The following is a 25,659-nucleotide window of genomic DNA, read 5'->3' on the forward strand; positions in this document are numbered from 1 at the left end:
GCCGGTTTAGACTCCTTTGAGGCCGGTTTAGACTCCCGTGAGGCAGGTTTAGACTTCTTTGAGACCGGTTTAGGCTCCCGTGAGGCCGGTTTAGACTCCTTTGAGGCCGGTTTAGACTCCCGTGAGGCCGGTTTAGACTCCCGTGAGGCCGGTTTAGACTCCTTTGAGGCCGGTTTAGGCTCCCGTGAGGCCGGTTTAGACTCCTTTGAGGCCGGTTTAGACTCCCGTGAGGCAGGTTTAGACTCCTTTGAGACCGGTTTAGGCTCCCGTGAGGCCGGTTTAGACTCCTTTGAGGCCGGTTTAGACTCCCGTGAGGCCGGTTTAGACTCCCGTGAGGCCGGTTTAGACTCCCGTGAGGCTGGTTTAGACTCCCGTGAGGCAGGTTTAGGCTCCCGTGAGGCCGGTTTAGACTCCCGTGAGGCTGGTTTAGACTCCCGTGAGGCAGGTTTAGACTCCCGTGAGGCCGGTTTAGACTCCCTTGAGGCCGGTTTAGGCTCCCGTGAGGCAGGTTTAGGCTCCCGTGAGGCCGGTTTAGACTCCTTTGAGGCCGGTTTAGACTCCCGTCAGGCCGGTTTAGACTCCCGTGAGGACGGTTTAGACTCCTTTGAGGCCGGTTTAGGCTCCCGTGAGGCCGGTTTAGGCTCCCGTGAGGCCGGTTTAGGCTCCCGTGAGGCCGGTTTAGACTCCCGTGAGGCCGGTTTAGACTCCTTTGAGGTCAGTTTAGACTCCCTTGAGGCAGGTTTAGACTCCTTTGAGGCCGGTTTAGACTCCCGTGAGGCCGGTTTAGACTCCCGTCAGGCCGGTTTAGACTCCCGTGAGGTTGGTTTAGACTCCCGTGAGGCCGGTTTAGACTCCCGTGAGGCAGGTTTAGACTCCTTTGAGGCCGGTTTAGACTCCCGTGAGGCAGGTTTAGACTCCTTTGAGGCCGGTTTAGACTCCTTTGAGGCCGGTTTAGACTCCTTTGAGGCCGGTTTAGACTCCCGTGAGGCAGGTTTAGACTCCTTTGAGGCCGGTTTAGACTCCCGTGAGGCCGGTTTAGACTCCTTTGAGGCCGGTTTAGACTCCCGTGAGGCCGGTTTAGACTCCCGTGAGGCCGGTTTAGACTCCTTTGAGGCCGGTTTAGGCTCCCGTGAGGCAGGTTTAGACTCCTTTGAGGCCGGTTTAGACTCCTTTGAGGCCGGTTTAGACTCCCGTGAGGCAGGTTTAGACTCCTTTGAGGCCGGTTTAGGCTCCCGTGAGGCCGGTTTAGACTCCCGTGAGGCCGGTTTAGACTCCTTTGAGGCCGGTTTAGACTCCCGTGAGGCCGGTTTAGACTCCCGTGAGGCAGGTTTAGACTCCTTTGAGGCCGGTTTAGGCTCCCGTGAGGCAGGTTTAGACTCCTTTGAGGCCGGTTTAGACTCCTTTGAGGCCGGTTTAGACTCCTTTGAGGCCGGTTTAGACTCCCGTGAGGCAGGTTTAGACTCCTTTGAGGCCGGTTTAGACTCCCGTGAGGCCGGTTTAGACTCCCGTGAGGCCGGTTTAGACTCCCGTGAGGCAGGTTTAGACTCCTTTGAGGCCGGTTTAGGCTCCCGTGAGGCAGGTTTAGACTCCTTTGAGGCCGGTTTAGACTCCTTTGAGGCCGGTTTAGGCTGCTCTGAACTCCACTTTAATCTCTGAGCAGCAGAGAGGTTGCTGCTGTTACAGGTGGAGCTGGAGGAGCTCATGTTCATATGAAGTAATGCAATCTATAAAAATAACTGGAAATAAATTCAGTATTTTGCTGTTATTCAGTGAAGGGAGGTCAATAATCTGTCCTGTTACTTCCTGTTTCAGTCCTCTCCAACATTTAAACAGAAGCTCAGAGTTCTGGCTGCTCCATTCTTTAATCTGATAGATGTCATCAAGTGTTTAAAAGTCCACTTTCAGTCCAGCTTCTGATCGTATGAGAGTAAACTCTCTGACGATCCAATCAAAGGGTGCAAATACGCTGACGTCACCGTACGCCTGCTAGAAGGCCTTCGTGTCAGGTTTTACAGACTTCCCTGGATGTTGAAAAAACAAATCAGTGGTGCACAGATTCTTGTCTATGTATAAAAATGATATTACGGAGTTTTTAAATGTCTAAAATATTCATAATGCAGTTCTGAATGTGGTTGATATACGACAATTTGTCAAATCAAAATGAAGAAGGAAATCATGATGGTAAAGACGTCCTCTATCAGCATCTACTCCTCTGATTATGATTAATGTAGTCGAGACATTTAGTCCTGATTAAGCAACATACATTTATAGATCTCTGTTTTCTTACCATCATCCTAATACTAAATTAAATTAAATTAAAACAACAAACTAAACATTTAAACCTGTTACCAGTGGATAATTTTATTTATTTGTGTCTGTAATAATGTGATTAAAGTAGATTTTCTTTAACTGAACAGATAATAGAGGTTTTCTCCTCCAGCATCCTATTAAGGCCTAAAACTGGTTAAACATCAGAAACCAGTCATCTCTAGTTCCATCTCCTGCTGTAAAGTCTCATCAGGTGTCAGGTTCTTCAGCCTCATGGTTTCAGGTTTTACACCACCAACGCTTTGTTGTGTTGAACCAGTCAGACCTGAACATACAACTAATCAGATAACCATGAAGTTCAGCCAGGACTGAAGAACACCACAGAAAACTAGCAGGTACAGTACTTTCTGATATATATATATACACACACACACACACACACACACACACACACATTGCAAATTGTCCTAATGTCTCGTCAATTCATCAATTTTTGGGAGAAAATATGAGAAACATATCAGAGAAAGCCTGAAATGAGAATTCAAAGTTCACTATAGAAGAGTAAATTTAGAGCAGAAAAATCCTCTTGTACAGAGTTTTGGTCTGTTAGCACTTTATGAAGCCTGTTTTTATGAATAAAGTTATTATAATAGAATTACTATAATTAATAGTTCCTCTGACAGATCTTCCTGCTGTTCAGGTTGAAGTTATTCTAATAAAGAGTTGTTATAATAAATAGAGTTATTTTAATAAGTAGTTGTTATAACTATTTATTCTAATAAAAAGTTACTCTGACAGGTCTTCCTGCTGTCTAACTTCTCATATTACAGCTGCAGCTGGGCTGTGATTGGCTGAGCTGCAGCTGCGTCTGTCTCCGGTTGGCTGGATGGTCCACGTCAGCAGAAGCTCTGAAGTATCTCAGGGTGAAGATCTTCTTCCTGGTTAGAGCTGTTGACACCTCGTTGTTGGACCTGGTGAGTAAAACAACCAGATAGAAGGTTTAATAACTCAGGAATGAAGTGATACAGGTCGATCTGAGCTGACTTTCTGCTCGCTTTGTTCCACAGCTGCTAAAGACGAGAGACTTTCTGGTAAATGTCCCGGAGTTCTGGAGGAAAGAGGGAATAAAAGCAGCAGTTAGAGAGGAAAAGACGAAGAAAGTCTCCAGGAGTTTACGATGAGGAGGATCAGGTGACTGGACGGACTTTAAACTGGGATTAAAATGAGGTTCCGGCTGCTGAAGCGGAACCTGCTGGCTCTGCTGGGAGTTTCCTTCGTGGTTGTGACTCTGCTGTTTTCTACACGTGTGTTGATCGTTTCTGAGGATGGAGGAGGAGAAACCGGGGGCCCCCAGCAGGGATCCGGTTCGGTGCGCTCCGGTCCGGTGAGGTTTAACTTTGGCTCGCTGTCGGATCTCAGCCAGTCCGTCTATAGCGCCAACTACCGGCAGTGCGTCCTCAACCAGGACAGGTTTCCTGGAGATCCTCAGCTGGTGCTGGTGGTTCAGGTCCACAACAGACCAGAGTACCTCCAGCTGCTCATCAGGTCTCTGGAGAAAGCTGCAGAGGTCCACAGCTTCCTCCTCATCTTCAGCCATGACTATTTTTCAGAGGAAATCAACTCCATTGTGCAGCGGATCAGTTTCTGCAAAGTCCTGCAGATTTATTTCCCCTTCAGCACTCAGCTGTATCCCAGAGAGTTTCCTGGACAGGATCCACGGGACTGCCCTCGAGACATGTCCAAGGAGGCCGCCATGAAGACAGGATGCCTGAACGCCAACCACTCTGACTCCTACGGACACTACCGGGAGGCCTTCATCACGCAGACCAAACACCACTGGTGGTGGAAGCTGCACTTTGTGTTCGAACGTGTCCAGGCCATGCAGGGCTACGGCGGCTTCGTTGTGTTTCTGGAGGAGGACAACTACATCCTACCAGACTTCTACCACTTCTACAAATCCATGCTGGAGTTCAGGAGGAGCAGCTGCCCCGACTGCGACCTGCTCGCTCTGGGGAACCACAACGGCGTGACGGACTTCAGCAGGTTGACCAACAAGGTGTTGACCACCGGCTGGATGTCCACCAAACACAACATGGGCATGGCCGTCTCCAGGGAGCTGTACTACAAGCTGATGGGCTGCAGCAGCGACTACTGCACCTACGACGACTACAACTGGGACTGGACACTGCAGCACCTCTCAGGAACCTGCATATCGAAGCCCCTCAAGGTTCTAGCCGCTCAGAGCTCCAGGGTTCTCCACACCGGAGACTGTGGGCTCCACCAGAAGGAGAACTGCAGGCCAGAATGGGCCTCACAGAAGGTGGAGGAGAGCCTCCAGACAGCCAAGGAGGACCTCTTCCCTCCATCTCTGGTCCTCAGCGGAACAGAAGCTGCAGAGCATAAAGCTCACATGAAGAATGGAGGATGGGGAGATGTTCGAGATCACAGTCTGTGTAAAAACTATGCCAAACTCCTCTGAACTAGGCGAGAACATTCTGCAGATGTGCCATTTAAAGGACTTTCAGGGGCTCTAATGTTGTTTTTTCTTTCTGTCTTTGAAGAAATGGAACCAGATCTAATCTGAGCGTTTTGAACTCTGAGTTCAAACCTTCAACCAAAGCTGCAGCGGTGCCAAAACCTTTCCTTCATATCTGTGGTGTTAGAGCCGGTCTGGGTGACCGTAGATTAGATTTACTGCTCAGTGATAACAACAGTAAACCATCAGGAGACCTGCGGGTTTATGTGTGAATCTATTTGTGACGGGGAACAGTTTATTCACTAGGATTAATGATTTTATGTTTTCTGCTTTTCATGGTACGGTTTTAAAGGCACATTTCCAGACTCTAGTTTAAGACAATCTTCACTAAAAGGGTAAAGTTTAAACCACAGCTGGTTGAATTTAATGATTTCCTTTATTTTTAGTTGTGTTACTGAATGTAATCTTCAGTTTGTGTCTGATTGTCTGCAGGGTTTTTCCAGGTATTATTTCAGACTCTTATTTAATCGGTCTGGTTGTGAAAACTGGAGCTGATCTGGTTTTTCTTTGAGGTGAGGGGACGACTCTGTTTGCTTTCTGATGGTAAAAAGTGACCTTTTGGAACCAGGATTTCCGCTGTGCAAACATCTGATGCTGCATTTCTAGATCTGCACCTTTTTGTGAACTGACTTTGGGATAAGAGAACAACGAACTGCTTTGTGTTTTTTTTTTTTTATTTTGGGTTAAAAAGGAAAAGTGTTTCCTGTTCTCCTTCTGTTGTTCAAGTTTCCATTTACCTTTTTCCTTTTGTAAAAAAACATGAATAGAAGCATAATGATGCTTTGCTGCCTTTAATCTGACCAAAAGTGCCTTATTGTTGAAATTTGGACATTTTGAAGGTGCTCTGTCCATGACCAAGTACTTATACGACCATTTTCCAAAGCTGGGAACTCACATTTGTCCTGAGAGATGTTTTATACTGACGTCTTTATTTGTTCAATTTTGAGGGAAAATGAAATTTAAATGTTGATTTCTAAAAGAAGAGTTTTTAACACTGGCATTGTCCTCCTGGCCACAGATCTGTGGTTTATCCAGATGTCGGTGCACGTTGGTGTGCACGTTGGTGTGCCTTGTGGAAATTGCTGATGTACAATTATGCAATGAATGTGAAAAAATAAATTCTATTTTTTGTTGAAAACATGTTTAAGGTGAGCTGATATAAACAGATGTAAATATGGACATTATGGGATGTGAGAGAACGTTTGCTGATTCCTTATTAATCACAGTGAGACCAACATGTTTTTGTGTTTTTGTTGTTTTCATGTTTCTTTCTGATCATCACTTGAAGTTCATTGTTAACGCTGTTTGCCAAATGGGAAATAAACAAAGAAATAAGTTGTAAAACTAATAACATGTATTGCATATTTTTAAATAAGTGATGAACAATAAGCGGTTGTAACTGGAGGTGTATTTAGTCAACACACTCCAGTTGATGCCATTTTTTAACTAAACATTGAGAAATATGAAATCTGTCCACAGGAAATAATGAAGTGCACCTGGTAAGGAGAGTAAAGTTTTAAAGAACAGTTAAAGGTTGACTCATGTTTATGTTTGACTCTCTGTCCAGCACTAATCTGCTGCTCAGAGGGAATCTTGGCGTTCGTTGTGGCTTCTAAGTATAAATTATATGACATTAACCTGCATTAATAATCTGAACTGGTGTCACTATTATAGGGTTTTAATATTTAATTCTGTCAGGTAAATGTGTTTTTCATCTAATATTATAGTTTTAACCGAATGAAAAATAAATACACTAGATAGAAAAAAATCCTTCTGATTGTGAATTCTATGAGCACATTGTCTAGCTAGTCTATGTTTAGTACCAGTTATTTTCAGGGAACATTCAAGGAAACTGAAGGGAAATTACTCCAAACATAGACTTTATTTCTGGGGCACCGATCCAAATTACAGTTATGAGGTGCTATGGAAACAAAGAGCAAAAACAGAAGATAAAAAGAGACAATAAAACTCCTTACAACTCATAAAACATACAAATTCCTGTCTGTGTAAATCAGTTTTTAAAAGGTTTTTTAAACTGTTCTGACAGTGAGGAGGAATTTGATCCACAACGCTGGACCAAAAACAGTCAAACTATTCCCTGTAATTTGAAGGTTTAGACAGTAAATGATCCCTGAACTGAGGCGTCCAGCAGCAGAACAGGTTAAAAGTTCTGGCATGTGAATAAAGCCAGAGCATGCAGTGATCTGAAAGATTTAATAAAGCATCACAAGTAGTTAAATAAACGAATCATCTGCTCAGACAGCTGTAGAACCAGTATTATTCTATTCTATTCTATTCATCATCATCTTTAATCTTTAGTCTTTGATCTGAACAAAACAGATCTGCTGTATTTTTCCGGATCTACGTCACATGACTGAACTTCGGCTTCTGATTGGCCAGCACCTGCTCCGTGTTTATTTCCGGAAGTGAGTTGTTGTCAGTGTCAGACTTTCCATCAGGATTATCACACCTGGATCCTACAGGTAATCGCTTTGACTGTGTTTGAGCTGTTCAAATCCGTGTATTGAGCCGTGTAGCAGTCAGCTGTCATACCGCGGAGACTCACTGTTAGTGGATGTAGCCGGGTTAGCCGTTAGCTGCTAGCTGTTAGCTGCTCCGTTACGTAACTACAACAGACATATACTCATTTAAACACTTTAATAGCCTCCCAGAGGAACATTAGAGGCTTTCAGTGGTCTTTATTTGCTTTGGAGTGTGGTTTAGTGTCGTTTTAGAGTCATATCTTGGCGGTGAGAAGACGTGAGCTACTGACGAGCTAATGCTGCTAAATCAATAACCGGATAGAAGTAATCATATCATACACTCCAATAATAATACATTATCTATCTATCTATCTATCTATCTATCTATCTGTCAGTCAGATAGAAGTCATCAGTTAATCAGGAGATCATCCACAGTTCTAATCAGTTATTCATCCACTCCTATAATAATAGACCAGAAACAGAACTCATTCTGTACCTGCCTGTAGTAAGTATCTTTGTGTATGTAACCTTGAATGTGTGTTGTTAGTATCTTTGTGTGTATGCTTCTTATTTATATTGTATTTATAGTGTTTATATCTGATGTCTTTAATTTCTAGATGTGTTGGTTTTTCTTACGTCATTTTGCTGCTGTGACACTGCAGATTTCCCCTGTGGGACAAATAAAGGATGTTCTATTCTGTTGTATTCTATTATATTCTGTTCTGTGTTCCAGTCTGTCTAGGTGTGTCCACGTCCACAGGATGGCTCATTGGTTTCACAGAAACCCTCTGAAGGCTACAGCTCCAGTGTCCTTTAACTTCTATGGAGTGGCAGGAAGTCCTGCTGCCAACAAGATATGCAAGTAAGTCTGATCTATTATTAAAGGTTCTATCTGTCACCCTGTCTATCTCATCCGGGTTATCAGAATGGACCGTGGACGTGATCACTAACACAACAATTACATTAGTTCTTATATTGTTCCCATCAGACTGTAAACTCTATCTATCTGTCTATCACTAATGGCTGCCTTTGTTGCTGTTGTTTGATTAAATTCACTTTGTTTCCTCACAATGACGTGTTTCTGTGTCAGCATGATGTATTTCCGTGTAATCATAGCGTGTTTTCGTGTCATCAGTCCATGACTAACCAGCTGACTGTTGTTCTCTTGCAGTGACCTGAGGACCACCAGGGCCAGACTGCTGGAGATGTTCACTGATGTCACCTGCAACCCTGAGATCATGAAGAATGCCACAGATGCTTATTTCTCCCTCCTGCAAGGTCCGTGTACCCTCATCCTGATCTATGGTAGAACATCTAAACATCTGGTGGAGCAGACTGATCTATGGTAGAACATCTAAACATCTGGTGGAGCAGACTGATCTATGGTAGAACATCTAAACATCTGGTAGAGCAGACTGATCTATGATAGAACATCTAAACATCTGGTGGAGCAGACTGATCTATGATAGAACATCTAAACATCTGGTGGAGCAGACTGATCTATGGTAGAACATCTAAACATCTGGTGGAGCAGACTGATCTATGGTAGAACATCTAAACATCTGGTAGAGCAGACTGATCTATGGTAGAACATCTAAACATCTGGTAGAGCAGACTGATCTATGAGAGAACATCTAACCATCTGGTAGAGCAGACTGATCTATGATAGAACATCTAAACATCTGGTAGAGCAGACTGATCTATGATAGAACATCTGGTAGAGCAGACTGATCTATGATAGAACATCTAAACATCTGGTAGAGCAGACTGATCTATGGTAGAACATCTAAACATCTGGTAGAGCAGACTGATCTATGATAGAACATCTAAACATCTGGTAGAGCAGACTGATCTATGATAGAACATCTGGTAGAGCAGACTGATCTATGGTAGAACATCTAAACATCTGGTAGAGCAGACTGATCTATGGTAGAACATCTAAACATCTGGTAGAGCAGACTGATCTATGATAGAACATCTAAACATCTGGTAGAGCAGACTGATCTATGATAGAACATCTAAACATCTGGTAGAGCAGACTGATCTATGGTAGAACATCTAAACATCTGGTAGAGCAGACTGATCTATGGTAGAACATCTAACCATCTGGTAGAGCAGACTGATCTATGGTAGAACATCTAAACATCTGGTAGAGCAGACTGATCTATGGTAGAACATCTAAACATCTGGTAGAGCAGACTGATCTATGGTAGAACATCTAAACATCTGGTAGAGCAGACTGATCTATGATAGAACATCTAAACATCTGGTGGAGCAGACTGATCTATGATAGAACATCTAAACATCTGGTGGAGCAGACTGATCTATGGTAGAACATCTAAACATCTGGTGGAGCAGACTGATCTATGATAGAACATCTAAACATCTGGTAGAGCAGACTGATCTATGGTAGAACATCTAAACATCTGGTAGAGCAGACTGATCTATGATAGAACATCTAAACATCTGGTAGAGCAGACTGATCTATGATAGAACATCTAAACATCTGGTAGAGCAGACTGATCTATGGTAGAACATCTAAACATCTGGTAGAGCAGACTGACCTATGATAGAACATCTAAACATCTGGTAGAGCAGACTGATCTATGGTAGAACATCTAAACATCTGGTAGAGCAGACTGATCTATGGTAGAACATCTAACCATCTGGTAGAGCAGACTGATCTATGGTAGAACATCTAAACATCTGGTAGAGCAGACTGATCTATGGTAGAACATCTAAACATCTGGTGGAGCAGACTGATCTATGGTAGAACATCTAAACATCTGGTAGAGCAGACTGATCTATGGTAGAACATCTAAACATCTGGTGGAGCAGACTGATCTATGGTAGAACATCTAAACATCTGGTAGAGCAGACTGATCTATGGTAGAACATCTAAACATCTGGTGGAGCAGACTGATCTATGGTAGAACATCTAAACATCTGATGGAGCAGACTGATCTATGGTAGAACATCTAAACATCTGGTAGAGCAGACTGATCTATGGTAGAACATCTAAACATCTGGTAGAGCAGACTGATCTATGATAGAACATCTAACCATCTGGTGGAGCAGACTGATCTATGATAGAACATCTAAACATCTGGTGGAGCAGACTGATCTATGATAGAACATCTAAACATCTGGTAGAGCAGACTGATCTATGATAGAACATCTAAACACAGTTAGTTAGTAGTTTTGGACAACACAAGCAGAACTTTAATTCCAGTTGCTCCAAAGTGTTTCTGGTTGAAAAATGAGACTGAGACTCTAATTCTGCAGATATATTCTGTAGAGTTTCTGTTTGATGGAGTGATGCAGTAATGAAAAAGTGACTGAAGTCGTACTTCAACGTGGTCTTCAACCAACCCAGTCAGCACGTTGTCCATAGACTGAACTATGGCTTTACCTGCTGGCCTTATCAGTGTTAATGAACTTTAAATAAAGAGAAAAAGGCAGCTTGCAGCATAATAACTAATCTTATGCTGAAATAACAGCAGCTGCAGGCCTGATATACCTGCTCATGATCATATGATTTCTGAACATTGATCCCAGTACAGGAACCGCTGAGGAACATAAACCAGTTATCCTCCAGTTTATCCAACGCTCCATGTGAACAAACCAAACTGCTCTCTGTGAAGTTGGCTTTTAGCTCACAGCGACACTGACATGGTGGGAATGACTTAGAGCTGTTAGAAGGAAACATCCAGTAAATGTTCAGTAATGATCAGTCTGAGTTCAGAGTTAAATCTGTTCAGAGGCTAAATAATGGATACACACTGTTGATGCTGGTTTCTATTGGAATGAAACTAATCCAGATGTTTGTCAGACACCAGCTGATGTGAACTCTGCAGTCCTACAGCAAACATCAGAGCTGCTGTAGGTGGATTAAAATACACTACCAAAGGAGTTTATGATCATCAGATTAAAGTGAAACTAGATGTTAAATGGTTTAAAGTCAATTGATTCTGTAATTACTGGACTCAGATTAGTCCAGTGAAGGATTTAAAACACAGGGACTGAACTCTTTCTGTAACTCTTTACTTACTGTGAATTCTGTTTCCCTGTTTTCCTTCTAACATTGCATCTCTTTTAGTTTTTTTATTTGTTTTGCCTCTAACAGCTGCTTGTCTTATTTTAAACACTGATATTAGGTTTTATTGCCTCCTTGGATGGAACTACGCAGGAGAACAAGATGAGGTTCATCCAGAACTTTAAATGGACCGACACCTTACAGGGAAACACACCCAGGTAAAACCACAGAAACCAGTCTGATAACTGGTGGAAGGAAAGAAAAAAAACACAGAAACCAGTCTGATAACTGGTGGAAGGAAAGAAAAAAACCACAGAAACCAGTCTGATAACTGGTGGAAGGAAAGAAAAAAAACACAGAAACCAGTCTGATAACTGGTGGAAGGAAAGAAAAAAAAACACAGAAACCAGTCTGATAACTGGTGGAAGGAAAGAAAAAAACCACAGAAACCAGTCTGATAACTGGTGGAAGGAAAGTAATAAAAACCACAGAAACCAGTCTGATAACTGGTGGAAGGAAAGTAATAAAAACCACAGAAACCAGTCTGATAACTGGTGGAAGGAAAGAAAAAAAACACAGAAACCAGTCTGATAACTGGTGGAAGGAAAGTAATAAAAACCACAGAAACCAGTCTGATAACTGGTGGAAGGAAAGGAAAAAAAAAACACAGAAACCAGTCTGATAACTGGTGGAAGGAAAGTAATAAAAACCACAGAAACCAGTCTGATAACTGGTGGAAGGAAAGGAAAAAAAAAATACAGAAACCAGTCTGATAACTGGTGGAAGGAAAGTAATAAAAACCACAGAAACCAGTCTGATAACTGGTGGAAGGAAAGAAAAAAACCACAGAAACCAGTCTGATAACTGGTGGAAGGAAAGAAAAAAAAACACAGAAACCAGTCTGATAACTGGTGGAAGGAAAGAAAAAAAACACAGAAACCAGTCTGATAACTGGTGGAAGGAAAGAAAAAAAAACACAGAAACCAGTCTGATAACTGGTGGAAGGAAAGAAAAAAAAACACAGAAACCAGTCTGATAACTGGTGGAAGGAAAGAAATAAAAAATACAGAAACCAGTCTGATAACTGGTGGAAGGAAAGAAAAAAAACACAGAAACCAGTCTGATAACTGGTGGAAGGAAAGAAAAAAAACACAGAAACCAGTCTGATAACTGGTGGAAGGAAAGAAAAAAAATACAGAAACCAGTCTGATAACTGGTGGAAGGAAAGAAAAAAACCACAGAAACCAGTCTGATAACTGGTGGAAGGAAAGAAATAAAAAATACAGAAACCAGTCTGATAACTGGTGGAAGGAAATAAAATGTCCAACATGAAGAGAAAATAAATGCGTAATTAGATTTTTATCCAGCTTTGTTTTTGGAAGTCAGTTAATCAACATAAATGATTTTATTTAAATTAAATGGTCAAGAATAACAGACAAATGAATATATTTATTACAGATGGAGTAACCCAGCCTCATTGTCTCTGCTGGACACAGATCAATCAGGCTTATTGATTATAAAGACCCTGAACAGCTGCTGATAGATTCTAAAAAATAAGAGTCTCTAGTTGGAGCTGATCTCCTCTTAAACACATAAAAACACAGAGATCATTGTTTCTTTGTCTTTTTGTTTGGTTAAAGCAGCAGATGTGACACACAGCTACCTGCTGTTGGATAGAATTCATCTGTTTTTTTTATTCATCTGGTTTTATTTAATTCATCTGGTTTTATATATTTCCATGTCTTCACATTAAGACTGACCTCTGAGCTCCTCCTTAAACATCTGATTTCCAGGCAGCAGCTGTTTTACAGTAAAATAAATCAGCCCCAGTCATCCAGTGGTTCAGAGGTGTTGGTTTTTCATTTTACCAGAGCTTCCAGTAGTTGTCTAACCTCCGGGTTGTCTTCTCTCTCCAGTGCTCAGCAGGATGCTGTCTTTGAACTGGTCTCCATGGCCTTCAACGTAGCCCTGTGGTACACCAAGTTCGCCTCCAGACTAGCAGGGAAGGAAAAGTAGGTAGTTTACTGAGTGAATAATTGAACTACTTTCTCTGTGACATGTATATATATGTATGTATGTGTGTGTGTGTGTGTATATATATATATATATATATATATATATATATATATAATTTAAACTATTTCTGCTATGCTTACAGTCTCTTTTTTCTTCTTTAAAAGCATAACAGAAGCTGAAGCTAAAGATGTTCACCGGAGCCTGAAGATTGCTGCTGGGATATTCAAAAATCTAAAGGTGGCGCAAAAATACAGGAAAATAACTTGAAATAACATTAAGCAGAGGAAACTACATTAGTGGTTTCAGTCTTAAATCCCATCAGATTGATAGAGTGGAAACAGAACTCTTCTTAAAACATCTTAAAAGCCATTTGGAAGTCACATCTGTTCTGAAATATCTCCCTCCTCACATCTTTTCTCTACTGCAGACTTCTCTCAGAAACACATCAGTGAAGACATTTTAACATCTGTCCTGTTCTTCTCTGTGTTCTTCTTCCCTCCAGGAGATCCACATCCCTCGCCTCATCACTCCGGCTGAGAAGGGCCGAGACCTGGAGCCCCGAGTGATCGACGCCTACATCATCCAGTGTCAAGCAGAAGCGCAGGAAGGTATCAGTGGTTTGGGAAACACAGACAGAAGCAGCAGTAATAATAGTTTTACCCACGCTGTAAGATCTGTAGATTTACATTGACCTGCAGTCTCAATGATCATGTCCATCTTAAACAGAAATAATACCATAGTGTAATAATGGTTCCATGGACAACCACCTCTGCATTAAGAAACCTGAAGTAAATCTGGACCTACAAAAGTGGTTTATAATGGGGATGTAAACTGGTAGTGACTGGGATTGTTTATCAGATAATCAGAGGAGTCCAGCGACATTAGATGGAAAAATAATTCATACAGCTATCCTGAACTATCATTAGTTAGTTCTTAACTGTCTCCTCTTATATTTTTAGTGAATAATTAATACCGTAATCCTGAACCATCATCATTAATGACTTCTGTCATCATTAGTTAGTTCTTTCTTTACTGTCTCCTCTCTTATTTACAGTGAATAATTAATACTGTTATCCTGAGCCCTCATCAGTTCTTTCTTTACCGTCTCCTGTCTTATTCCAGTGACCATCGCCAGAGCCATAGAGCTGAAGCACAACGCCTCACTCATCGCAGCGTTGGCGTTCGAGACGGCAAACTTCTATCAGAAAGCTGGTCAGTGTTTTAATGTGGCTTTTTGTATGTTTGCCTCTTTCATGTTGTCCTCATCAGGAACTGTAGAAGCAGAAGATGGCATCAGGAGGCGGTGCTGGCATGCTCATTCCAGACAACTGGTCTTTCTCTGCACTGCGCCCGTCAAACAACAACACAACATTTGAATATCATGCTTTGAAGGTCACTACTCCCATCAAAGCATATATTCTGGCTGTGTACCGCCCACCAGGGGGTAATCTGGATAACTTTGTCTCTGAAATGGACATGTTACTCTCTGACATCCCTGATGATGGCACACCACTGATTGTCATGGGAGACATGAACATTCACATTGACAGACCTCAGGCTCATGACTTTTTGGCACTCATCTCCTCTTTTGCACTTGTACTGGCTCCATCTCCTCCCACCCACAAAGCTGGTAAAGTCCTTGACTTGGTGCTGACTCGTAACTGCTCCACAGCAGAGGTAACAGTTACACCACTACGCCTGTCAGACCATTTCTTGGTAAAATTTGCGGCTGTCTTTCCACAATTGCAGACACCAACACAGATGGTCTCCTTCTGCAGAAACCTGAAGTCCCTCACAGCAGCTCAGCTGTCTGAGGAGGTGAGCTCTGTCATGCCTGACCTCTCACACTTCTCCTCACTTCCTGTTAATGAGGCTACTGAAACGCTCTGTTCCTCTTTGGACAAACTCTGCCCCCTGGTGTCCAAACCGGCCAAGAAAAAACAACCAAGTCCATGGCTCTCTGAAGTTCTGAGAGAACAAAGAGTTGGACTCAGGGCAGCAGAAAGAAAGTGGCGTAAATCCCAAAAACCTGCTGATTTGTCCTCATACAAACAGAAACTTGCTTCCTTTACCTCCTGCTTGCAGTCCACAAAGAAAACTTTTTATCAGAACAAGATCTGTGCAGCTTCTGATTCCAGAAAACTGTTTATGGCGTTCAACTCCTTGCTTTCTCCTCCAGCTGCTCAGCCGTCCACTGAGCTGACTCCAGACATGTTTGCCTCCTTTTTCACTGAAAAGGTGGCTGCAATCAGCAACCAGTTCTCTGAGCCTGACCAGTCCAGTCAGCTCAAACCCACTACAGCTCCTTCACTCTGCTCTTTTGCTCCTCTGAGCGAGGATGAGGTCTCCAGGCTTCTTCTGAGCTCAAAACCTACAACATGCCCTCTCGATCCAATAACCACCAGCATCCTGCAGACCATCTTTCCCACAATCAAACCTGCAGTCACGCACATTGTCAACTCCTCCCTGGAAACTGCCATTTTTCCTGCTACTTTTAAACAAGCCTGCGTCACCCCACTGCTCAAAAAGCCTCATCTCAACCCAGCCCAGGTTGAAAACTACAGACCAGTCTCACTTCTACCATTCCTGTCAAAAATACTGGAGCGCTCAGTATTTAACCAAGTCTCTGAACATCTGTGGAACAACAACCCACTTGACCCTTTTCAGTCAGGCTTCAGGTGCGACCACTCCACTGAGACTGCACTCCTATCCGTCACAGAATCTCTGCGGCTGGTGAGAGCTGCTGGTCAGTCCTCTGTCCTACTGCTGCTGGACTTGTCTGCTGCCTTTGACACCATGAACCATCAAATCCTCCTCTCCACACTCTCTGAGCTCGGCATCTCAGGTTCTGTCCTGTTGTGGTTCAAGTCCTACCTCACAGGCAGATCCTTCAGAGTAACATGGCGAGGGGAGGTGTCAAGGTCACACGACCTATCAACTGGGGTTCCTCAGGGGTCAGTGCTTGGTCCCTTACTCTTCTCTCTGTACACCACCTCACTTGGCACGGTGATCCGCTCCCATGACTTCTCCTACCACTGTTATGCTGATGACACTCAGCTTTTCCTCTCTTTTCCACCTGACGACACAACAGTTTCAGCTCGGATATCAGCATGTCTGGCTGATATCTCCACATGGATGAAGGAACGGCACCTTCAGCTGAATCTGTCTAAGACTGAACTCATGGTCTTTCCAGCTTGTCCATCTGTTCAGCCTCAGATCAGTGTCCAACTTCACTCGAGCCTACTTGTGCCCACAAACTCAGCCAGAAACCTGGGTGTCATGATTGATGACCAGCTGACCTTTAAGGTTCACGTGGCCTCAGTTTCTCGATCTTGTCGTTATGCCCTCTACAACATCAGGAAGATCAGACCCTTCCTGACCCAACAGGCCACACAACTTCTGGTTCAGGCTCTTGTGATGTCACGCATTGACTACTGCAACTCTCTTCTGGCAGGTCTCCCTGCATGTACAGTCAAACCTCTACAGATGATCCAGAATGCAGCAGCACGTCTGGTCTTCAACCAGCCCAAAAGAGCTCATGTCACTCCTCTGTTCATCTCCCTTCACTCGCTTCAGTCAGTGCAGCCAGAATCAAATTCAAAACTCTCCTCCTGGCTTACAAAACATTTACAAGAACGGCCCCAGCCTACCTGGATTCCCTGATCCAGGTCTACTCCCCTTCACGCCCACTTTGCTCTGCATGTGAGAGAAGCCTGGTGCTTCCAGCCCAGCACGGCTCCATATGTCTAACCAGACTCTTTTCCTCTGTTGTTCCCAAATGGTGGAACAAACTACCAAACTCTGTGCATTCTGCTGAGTCCCTTTCTACTTTTAAGAGACAATTGAAGACTCAATTGTTCAGAGAACACCTAGGCACTTAATCTGACTCCACCTGAGGGGTAGAATAAGTCAGGTGGTCCAAAACCCAGCACTTATTTAGCACTGACAAAGTATAACAAAAAAAAAGGGGGGGGGGGGGGGGGGGATTTGGCAATTTCTTCTGCAACTTGATGGCAACACCTTTGACCAATCGCACTTGAAGCACTTTTTGCACTTACTACAGGTTTTTCCTTATGTCTGAATTCTTGCTTGTGTTGTACGTCGCTTTGGACAAAAGCGTCTGCTAAATGAAACTGTAGAATTGTAGAATTGCAGTAGGAGATGAACCAGAGACTCTGGAGACGCATCTGTTCTAAGATTAATGTTAAACATTAAAACGTAACAGCACAACAATGTGCTCTTCTACATAAATGTTGGTTTGTGTAAAATAATTAAATAGATGTCAGGTCAGGGCTAAGCCACTCCCCTTTTACCTGCTTTAAAGTCCATACGGAGTTTTGTATATTTGAAAACGTCATAAATGTAAAAATCAGTCATCACTGAGTATTCCACTTTAAAACTGCCAATGACCATCACAGAAACACAGATTCAGACGAAACAAACCAAACAAACCTGTGTCCTTGTTCTTTGTATTCTGGTTTATTTACCCGAGTAGGTTTGAGAGGTTACAGGTGAGCTGCAGTACTCCAGGGAAAGTTAGGGTTCCATCTGAGCCATGTAAGGGATTATTATCATGGAACAACCTTCTAAATATGCAGCACTGACAACACAGAAATGAGATTTTACAAAGCCGTGACCTCAGAGGAACTTTTAATACGAACTCCAAGTTTAGCACACGCTGCTAACGGTCAGTGTTTGTGTTAGCTAATGGTCAGTGTTTGTGTTAGTTAAAGGTCAGTGTTTGTGTTAGCTAATTGTCAGTGCTTCTGTAAGTTAACTGTCAGTGTTTGTGTTAGCTAATTGTCAGTGTTTGTGTTAGCTAATTGTCAGTGCTTCTGTAAGCTAACGGTCAGTGATTGTGTTAGCTAACGGTCAGTGATGTGTGAGCTAATGGTCAGTGTTTATGCTAGCTTACGGGCAGTGTTTGTGTTATCTAATTGTCAGTGCTTCTGTAAGCTAACGGACAGTGTTTGTGTTAGCTAATTGTCAGTGTTTGTGTTAGCTAATTGTCAGTGCTTCTGTAAGTTAACTGTCAGTGTTTGTGTTAGCTAATTGTCAGTGCTTCTGTAAGCTAACGGACAGTGTTTGTGTTAGCTAACGGTCAGTGTTTGTGTGAGCTAATTTTCAGGGTTTGTGTTAGCTTACGGTCAGTGCTTCTGTAAGCTAACGGTCAATGTTTGTGTTAGCTAATTGTCAGTGCTTCTGTAAGCTAACGTTCAGTGTTCGTGTTAGCTAACGGTCGGTGATTGTGTTAGCTAACGGTCAGTGATTCTGTTAGCCAAAGGTCAGTGTTTGTTTTAGTTATGGTCAGTGATTCTGTTAGCTAACGGTCAGTGTTTGTGTGAGATGATGGTCAGTGTTTGTGTTAGCTAACATTCAGTCTTTCTGTTAGCTAACGGTCAATATTTGTGTTAACTAATAGTCAGTGTTTGTGTGAGCTAACGCTCAGTGTTTGTGTTAGCTAACGGTAAGTGTTTGTGTCCCCAGACCACACTTTGAACACCCTGCAGCCGGAGTGCAGCAGTAAGTGGAGGAAGTACCTTCAGCTGAAGCAGCATTTCTACATGGCTTATGTGAGTTCCTGTGGCTGTTCTAAAACTCTGCTCAGAGACAGAAGCTCCAGATTTACTCCAGATTAACTAATTCTCTATTTGCAGGCGTTCTGCTACCACGGGCAGACGCTCCTGGCCAGCGATAAGTGTGGAGAAGCCATCAGATCCCTCCAGGAGGCAGAGAAATGTACGTACAGCTGGAAAACATGTGGAAATATCTGTTAGTTTATTCTGATCTTTCATTTGAACTTTCTGCTTCAGATTGTTTTATAGCAACACCTCGAAAAACGACATTAATGGAAAGTATTTTATTCTGTGTTGATTTTAATACAAATGTTGATCTAATGCTCATGGCGTTTTCGTGAAGGTTTCTATAACCCTCCACTGTAGTTTACTATAGGGTACTACAAGGTACTACAGAGTACTGTAGGGTGCTACAGTAGGGTACTGTAGGGTGCTACAGTAGGGTACTGTAGGGTGCTACAGTAGGGTACTGTAGGGTGCTACAGTAGGGTACTATAGGGTGCTACAGTAGGGTACTATAGGGTGCTACAGTAGGGTACTATAGGGTACTACAGGATAGTATAGTAGGGTACTATAGGGTACTACAGGATAGTATAGTAGGGTACTATAGGGTACTACAGGATAGTATAGTAGGGTACTATAGGGCACTGTTTCCTCTAAGCTGCGCGCGTACGCAATTGCACACTGCTGACATGGTTTCTGTGCACAGGAAATCTACGCTGCACACACACACAAAAATCCAAGCTAAATTGAAAATAAAATAAACACATAATTCATTCTGTGCTATTTTTCAACGTGAGTCAGTGAGTGACCCGTGAGTGGCTGCTCCAGTTAAGATTAAATGGCTGTCAGAGTTAGGGCTGCCACCCATCCCTTAAAAGAGAGAATTGTCCTTTATTTCACAGTTAATTATTGCATTCTGTATTGAATCAATACAGGACGCAAATTGATCCGTATTTTCATAAATGTCAGCTGTGGGTTTCCTGCTTCCTGCAGTGTTTGTGGAGGAATTTTATCATGAAGTGAAGTTTACTTTTCTACTTCCTGTCCAAACCCTGCCTGGATTCCTGCTGCATTTACTACTACACTAACTCATTAACTGGTGTTCAGGCTACTCTCATGCTGAGGCGCTGTGTAAAGAGTACCGTCAGACCAAAGGCCCAGGAACCACGGCTAAACCCTCAGAGCAGCTGTTCTTCCTCAAGCTGGGCGGCCTCATTAAGAACACCCTGGAGAAGTGCCAGAGAGAAAACGGCTTCATGTGAGTCACAAACACTCTGCATCTCTGGTAGGAAGCATCTCTGGTAGAAAGCATCTCTGGTAGAAAGCATCTCTGGTAGAAAGCATCTCTGGTAGAAAGCATCTCTGGTAGGAAGCATCTCTGGTAGGAAGCATCTCTGGTAGGAAGCATCTCTGGTAGAAAGCATCTCTGGTAGAAAGCATCTCTGGTAGAAAGCATCTCTGGTAGAAAGCATCTCTGGTAGAAAGCATCTCTGGTAGAAAGCATCTCTGGTAGGAAACATCTCTGACATGTTTCTGCACCTTAGATGTAAAAGAAAATGCAGATTATTTTTCCTGAAAGACATCAAGAAGTGAACACAGCTGATGGAGTTGAAACTAAACTTCATGATTTTATCTGGTAATGTTCAAAGTAAATCTGATCAGCTAGCCATCAGCTAACCACCAGATAACCATCAGCTTACCATCAAATAACCATCAGATAACCATCAGGTAACCACCAGGTAACTACCAGGTAACCACCAGATAACCATCAACTTACCATCAAATAACCATCAGATAACCTTCAGGTAACCACCAGCTAACCACCAGGTAACCATCAGGTAACCACCAGATAACCACCAGATAACCATCAGCTTACCATCAAATAACCATCAGATAACCATCAGCTAACCACCAGATTACCATCAGCATCATAAAACACTGATGTTCATGATCTGAGTCTCTTGCAGCTTGTATAAACTCAAACTGTCTGCTGGCATTAACAGCTGGTTGATAACAGAAAAATATGTGTTCAGATTACCTGCTTCCATCCCATCTACAGGAAAGAGAAACCAGCTCAGAAAGAATTATGAGGATCTTTTTATCAGTTTTGGTCCTTTTAGCCCAAAGTCATCAATGATCTCAGAATATAAGCAACAGTTGAGCTTCTGAACCCGTTTTATTAACTGAGAGTTCATTTAGTCAAACAGAACAAAACAGAGTGAACAGAAATAAGAGGAGAATTCTTCTGTAGATGAAGTGGACATGGTCTGTCGATGATCTGTAGATGGTCTGATGGTGGTCTGTAGATGGTCTGATGGTGGTCTGATGGCGGTCTGTAGTTGGTCTGATGGTGGTCTGTATATGGTCTGATGTTGGTCTGATGGTGGTCTGTATATGGTCTGTATATGGTCTGATGTTGGTCTGATGTTGGTCTGATGGTGGTCTGTATATGGTCTGATGGTGGTCTGTATATGGTCTGATGTTGGTCTGATGTTAGTCTGTAGTTGGTCTGATGGTGGTCTGTATATGGTCTGATGGTGGTCTGTATATGGTCTGATGGTGGTCTGTATATGGTCTGATGTTGGTCTGATGGTGGTCTGTAGTTGGTCTGTAGTTGGTCTGATGGTGGTCTGTATATGGTCTGATGTTGGTCTGATGTTGGTCTGATGGTGGTCTGTATATGGTCTGATGGTGGTCTGTATATGGTCTGTATATGGTCTGATGTTGGTCTGATGTTGGTCTGTAGTTGGTCTGATGGTGGTCTGTATATGGTCTGATGGTGGTCTGTATATGGTCTGATGGTGGTCTGATGTTGGTCTGATGGTGGTCTGATGTTGGTCTGTAGTTGGTCTGATGGTGGTCTGATGTTGGTCTGTATATGGTCTGATGGTGGTCTGTTGGTCTGATGGTGGTCTGTATATGGTCTGATGGTGGTCTGTATATGGTCTGATGGTGGTCTGTTGGTCTGATGGTGGTCTGATGGTGGTCTGTATATGGTCTGATGTTGGTCTGTATATGGTCTGATGTTGGTCTGTAGTTGGTCTGATGGTGGTCTGTATATGGTCTGATGTTGGTCTGATGTTGGTCTGTATATGGTCTGATGTTGGTCTGTAGTTGGTCTGATGGTGGTCTGTATATGGTCTGATGTTGGTCTGTATATGGTCTGATGGTGGTCTGTATATGGTCTGATGTTGGTCTGATGTTGGTCTGATGGTCCATTCTGTACTAGAAACCTAATAAAGTCTTGAAGATTAGCAGAGACTTCACCAGAAGAAAACCGAAGCATTTCTAATTGAAAATCCTGACTGTCCTCCTGTGTTCCTCAGATACTTCCATAAGGTCCCAGCTGAAGCTCCTCAGCTGGAGCTGAAGGCCAGCTATGGTCTGGCTGAACCGGTGACCTTCGAGCTGCCAGCCGTCAGCGATCAGTGCTCTGCTGAAGTCTACGCCACCTTCGATCTGACCAAGGGAGCCAAAAACGACAAGGTAGGAAGGATACATGAACACCTTTATTAGCTTCCTGAGCCGTGTTTTTACCGTTTCTGCTCCACCTGCAGGCCAAACCCAAAGATGAGGAGGTGAAACCAGTGAAGGAACCAGACCTGAAGCCTCAGCAGGACACGGGCTGCATCGTCTGCTAAACTCTCCATCATCAGAACCATGAATGATGCTTCCTCTTCATGTAGGCCTCCATAGGAACACATAAAACCTGTCTTTGGTTAATATTAATCCTCCTTTTGCTGAAACATGTAAGTTAATATCATCAAGTCTGAGCCAGAGCCGCTCAAATATCACATTACAAACATCTAACTCCCATGAAGCACTTTTCAAAAGATAAAACTTTACTTTCAGGCTCAGAGTTAAAATCAATGATCTGTTCTGTTATCGATGCCTTTGGCTGCGATCTGAACCTGGTTTAGTTTAACTTTCTGAAGCTCTGACCTTATTATAGACGGTTTAAATAATAGAGACTGGATTAAAATCCTGAAAGTGGCCTCAAAATCTGTAGCAGCATCAAACTGATTAAACTTCTATTTGGAACACTGAGCACTACAGAGAACCTGCATTATAAAATCATATTCTACCTAAATACTGGTAATGAATAACAGACTGAGGTGTTTTTCTGGTGAATCTGGTTTGTTTTATCCGTTTACAATCAATATTTGATTTAGTTGACATGTATTATAGCTGGTGTTTGTATGTTTTCTACTCCTGATGATTAAAGGAGCTTTATGGCCAGAGGAGGCTTCATCTTTCTCTACAGGGTTAGGTTTCTAACTCTGTCCCTTTGACAGCAGTTTAATTTATTCCTGTTTATTTTAAAAGACAACTTAAACTGAAGACATCATAAAGAGCTGCTTCACCAATGTTTGTTATTAACTTCTGTTTTCTTTCACTGATTCATACAATGCTTCATTTCATAACCTTTTCAGTCTTTGTTCTCCAGATATTAAACAGTATAAGTAAATCTATAAATACAGTGTTAGCCTCCTTAAATCACAGAAAGAAGAATCTGGAAAATTATTATCTTCAAAAGTCGCTCACATTATTAAAACTTACCTCATTTCTAACCAAACTGCTGGAACGTGAACAAACTGTAATATTCTGCTGACATAGATAAATACTGTATTAATTCAACATGTAAACGTTTAAGCCACACGTTTGTTCTGTGACCTGAACTAAAGAGCAGATATCTCCATCTCTGGTTATCTTCAGCCGTACAGCGACTCCAGCTGGTTAGAAAAGTCGTGCTTTGGTTTGGTTTGGTTTGACTGTCGTGTCATTTGTTCCACTTGGAGTGAATTTAATCAGAAATCAGAGCAGAACTAATTATTTATCCTGTCGCTCCTGTAACGCTGTCCTTCATGTAAAATGTACTTCAAATGCTATTAAATCATCCAGAAAACTCACTTCCTCCAAGTATGTGTGTGTGTTTGTGTCTCACAATTAATTGAGAAATAAATGTTTAAGTTAAAATAAACATTATTCTGCTGTAAAATATAAAGATCTGTTAACTCATCCTAGTAGGAGTCAGAACAGCTGAACAGTTCTGAAGAACTCTCTCACAAATAATTAATGGTAAAACAGGTTATCTCAGAACATCACTACAACATGGAGACAACTAAGGACCCTCATAGCTTCAGTAAAAGGCGCATTTATTTTTGCTGTTTCTAGTGAATGTGCTACGATAAATACACAAACTCCGATGTGACGATGAAGATAAAACTGATCAGATAATCTGTGATTTCTGCTGCTGAACTTCCTGATGGACGTTGCATCTGATTGGTTCATTTCTAAACGAGTCATCTGTTCATGTTAATGCTGCGATGAATGTGGAAAATATTTAATCCAGAAAGCCTTCAGGATGTTCCACGCTGCTGTACTTCTGTGTTCTCTTCGCTTAGAACAGGAATCCTGAGGATGTGCTCTGGTCCTAACCCTTATCTAAAGACCGTTAACTGGTGACTCAGACATTCTATAAATAGATGAGTCATGTTTCCTGTGCAGGTTTTTATTGCAGCCACTGGATGGAAGCAGAGAACCACAGAAAATATCCTCAGTTTTCGTTCTGTTTGAGCACAGAAAATAAAACTCTTTTTTTAATGCTTTCTGTCTGAACTAAACAGCAGCTCAGAAGTCCATGAGCGTCTACAAACGCTGTAGTTGTGAACTAACAGGGTTCTCCTCACTTTATTTGAATTATGAGTGAAGATAAAACTCTTTTTAATGCCCTGCATAAACTAAACAGTAGCTCAGTGGTTCGTTTGTGTGTCTATAAAGCTGTAGTTTTGAACTAACAGGGTTCTCCTCAGTAAATCTATTAAAGAACACTGCACGACCACGTAAACAGAACCAACGTGTCTGAAATACAAACTAGTCAGCAGCTTTTTCCAATCTTTGGATCAGAGTCTCACCCAGCAGGAACTGAACAAACATTCCTGTTTATGAGTTTCATGTCAGGAATAACTGAAGGTTTAAAACACATCAGGAAGTCGGGATATAATCTACAGATGTGCACTTATTCAGCAATAATATACAGAAAAAACAGCTTCCATTAGAGCCACAAATATCAGCTTTTCTCATCAGTGTCCACTGCTGCTCTGAAAAGAACACGATGTCCTCACACTGCAAACAACAGGAATGTGGAACTCATCAATAGATGCTGAGATGTTCTGCTGAGACCCACATGGTTATCAGAGTTACAGCATGGCAGTATGTATGTCGAAAAAAATGCCATTTTTTCAACATGTCCTAAAAACATGCCATGTCATGAGATAATGTAAAGTAGGCCGTGAAAAACACTATAGAGCAGTTTTCATTGAAAAAAAATCCTCATGAATTTTGCAAAAAAAAGTCATAGTATAGTATGTACATACTATAGAAAATACTATGTAAATCTGGAGCTTCTGTCTCTGAGCAGAGTTTTAGAACAGCCACAGGAACTCACATAAGCCATGTGGAAATGCTGCTTCAGCTGAAGGTACTTCCTCCACTTACTGCTGCACTCCGGCTGCAGGGTGTTCAAAGTGTGGTCTGGGGACACAAACACTTACCGTTAGCTAACACAATCACTGACCGTTAGCTTACAGAAGCACTGACTGTCAGTTCACACGAACACTGAACGTTAGCTTACAGAAGCACTGACAATTAGCTAACACAAACACTGACTGTGAAGTGTCGTAACCTTCCTTGAGATTTATATATATATTTCAATGAGGAGACAGCGGCTAGTCTTTAGCT

At 42.4% G+C, this 25,659-nt stretch overlaps 2 protein-coding genes and 3 long non-coding RNA genes across 18 annotated transcripts; 4 read left to right on the plus strand and 1 right to left on the minus strand.

The window, feature by feature from the left end:
• The first annotated feature begins 3,085 nt into the window (after positions 1-3,085).
• On the plus strand, positions 3,086-6,155 carry LOC110963972 (alpha-1,6-mannosyl-glycoprotein 2-beta-N-acetylglucosaminyltransferase). Its single transcript, XM_022212514.2, has 2 exons — positions 3,086-3,242; positions 3,336-6,155. The coding sequence occupies exon 2, from the start codon at positions 3,491-3,493 to the stop codon at positions 4,745-4,747; it is 1,257 nt and encodes a 418-aa protein (XP_022068206.1). The 5' UTR covers positions 3,086-3,242; positions 3,336-3,490; the 3' UTR covers positions 4,748-6,155.
• A 999-nt stretch (positions 6,156-7,154) lies between these two features.
• brox (BRO1 domain and CAAX motif containing) lies at positions 7,155-23,828 on the plus strand. Its single transcript, XM_022212515.2, has 13 exons — positions 7,155-7,287; positions 8,021-8,149; positions 8,459-8,565; positions 11,445-11,541; positions 13,240-13,335; positions 13,504-13,576; positions 13,842-13,947; positions 14,462-14,551; positions 18,827-18,912; positions 18,997-19,078; positions 20,026-20,176; positions 22,245-22,404; positions 22,476-23,828. The coding sequence occupies exons 2-13, from the start codon at positions 8,049-8,051 to the stop codon at positions 22,557-22,559; spliced, it is 1,233 nt and encodes a 410-aa protein (XP_022068207.1). The 5' UTR covers positions 7,155-7,287; positions 8,021-8,048; the 3' UTR covers positions 22,560-23,828.
• On the minus strand, positions 8,975-10,593 carry LOC127537706 (uncharacterized). Of its 4 annotated transcripts, none has more exons than XR_007947516.1 (3): positions 10,474-10,593; positions 9,852-10,033; positions 8,975-9,099 (listed from the first exon to the last, which is right to left on the minus strand). It is a non-coding gene; the product is annotated as an uncharacterized LOC127537706 (long non-coding RNA). The 4 variants fall into 4 exon arrangements; XR_007947515.1 differs by lacking the exon at positions 8,975-9,099 and adding an exon at positions 9,247-9,371; XR_007947517.1 differs by lacking the exon at positions 8,975-9,099 and adding an exon at positions 9,367-9,491.
• Positions 11,548-12,643, plus strand: LOC127537704 (uncharacterized). Of its 10 annotated transcripts, none has more exons than XR_007947502.1 (3): positions 11,548-11,931; positions 11,978-12,022; positions 12,069-12,643. It is a non-coding gene; the product is annotated as an uncharacterized LOC127537704 (long non-coding RNA). The 10 variants fall into 10 exon arrangements; XR_007947505.1 differs by having other exon boundaries at positions 12,115-12,643; XR_007947506.1 differs by having other exon boundaries at positions 11,548-11,843.
• On the plus strand, positions 20,184-22,238 carry LOC127537705 (uncharacterized). Of its 2 annotated transcripts, none has more exons than XR_007947512.1 (3): positions 20,184-21,719; positions 21,764-21,889; positions 21,956-22,238. It is a non-coding gene; the product is annotated as an uncharacterized LOC127537705 (long non-coding RNA). The 2 variants fall into 2 exon arrangements; XR_007947513.1 differs by having other exon boundaries at positions 20,184-21,697.
• Positions 23,829-25,659: the final 1,831 nt, after the last annotated feature.

This window comes from Acanthochromis polyacanthus, chromosome 16 (genome assembly GCF_021347895.1).
Source record: "Acanthochromis polyacanthus isolate Apoly-LR-REF ecotype Palm Island chromosome 16, KAUST_Apoly_ChrSc, whole genome shotgun sequence".
Classification (NCBI taxonomy): domain Eukaryota; kingdom Metazoa; phylum Chordata; class Actinopteri; family Pomacentridae; genus Acanthochromis; species Acanthochromis polyacanthus.

Bases quoted from the DNA above. Each gene is read 5' to 3' on its own strand.
- LOC110963972 (XM_022212514.2), top strand. From the start codon at position 3,491: ATGAGGTTCCGGCTGCTGAAGCGGAACCTGCTGGCTCTGCTGGGAGTT.
- brox (XM_022212515.2), top strand. From the start codon at position 8,049: ATGGCTCATTGGTTTCACAGAAACCCTCTGAAGGCTACAGCTCCAGTG. The intron at 8,150-8,458 runs GTAAGTCTGATC...GTTCTCTTGCAG, and splicing joins GCTGCCAACAAGATATGCAA to TGACCTGAGGACCACCAGGG. The intron at 11,542-13,239 runs GTAAAACCACAG...TTCTCTCTCCAG, and splicing joins TTACAGGGAAACACACCCAG to TGCTCAGCAGGATGCTGTCT.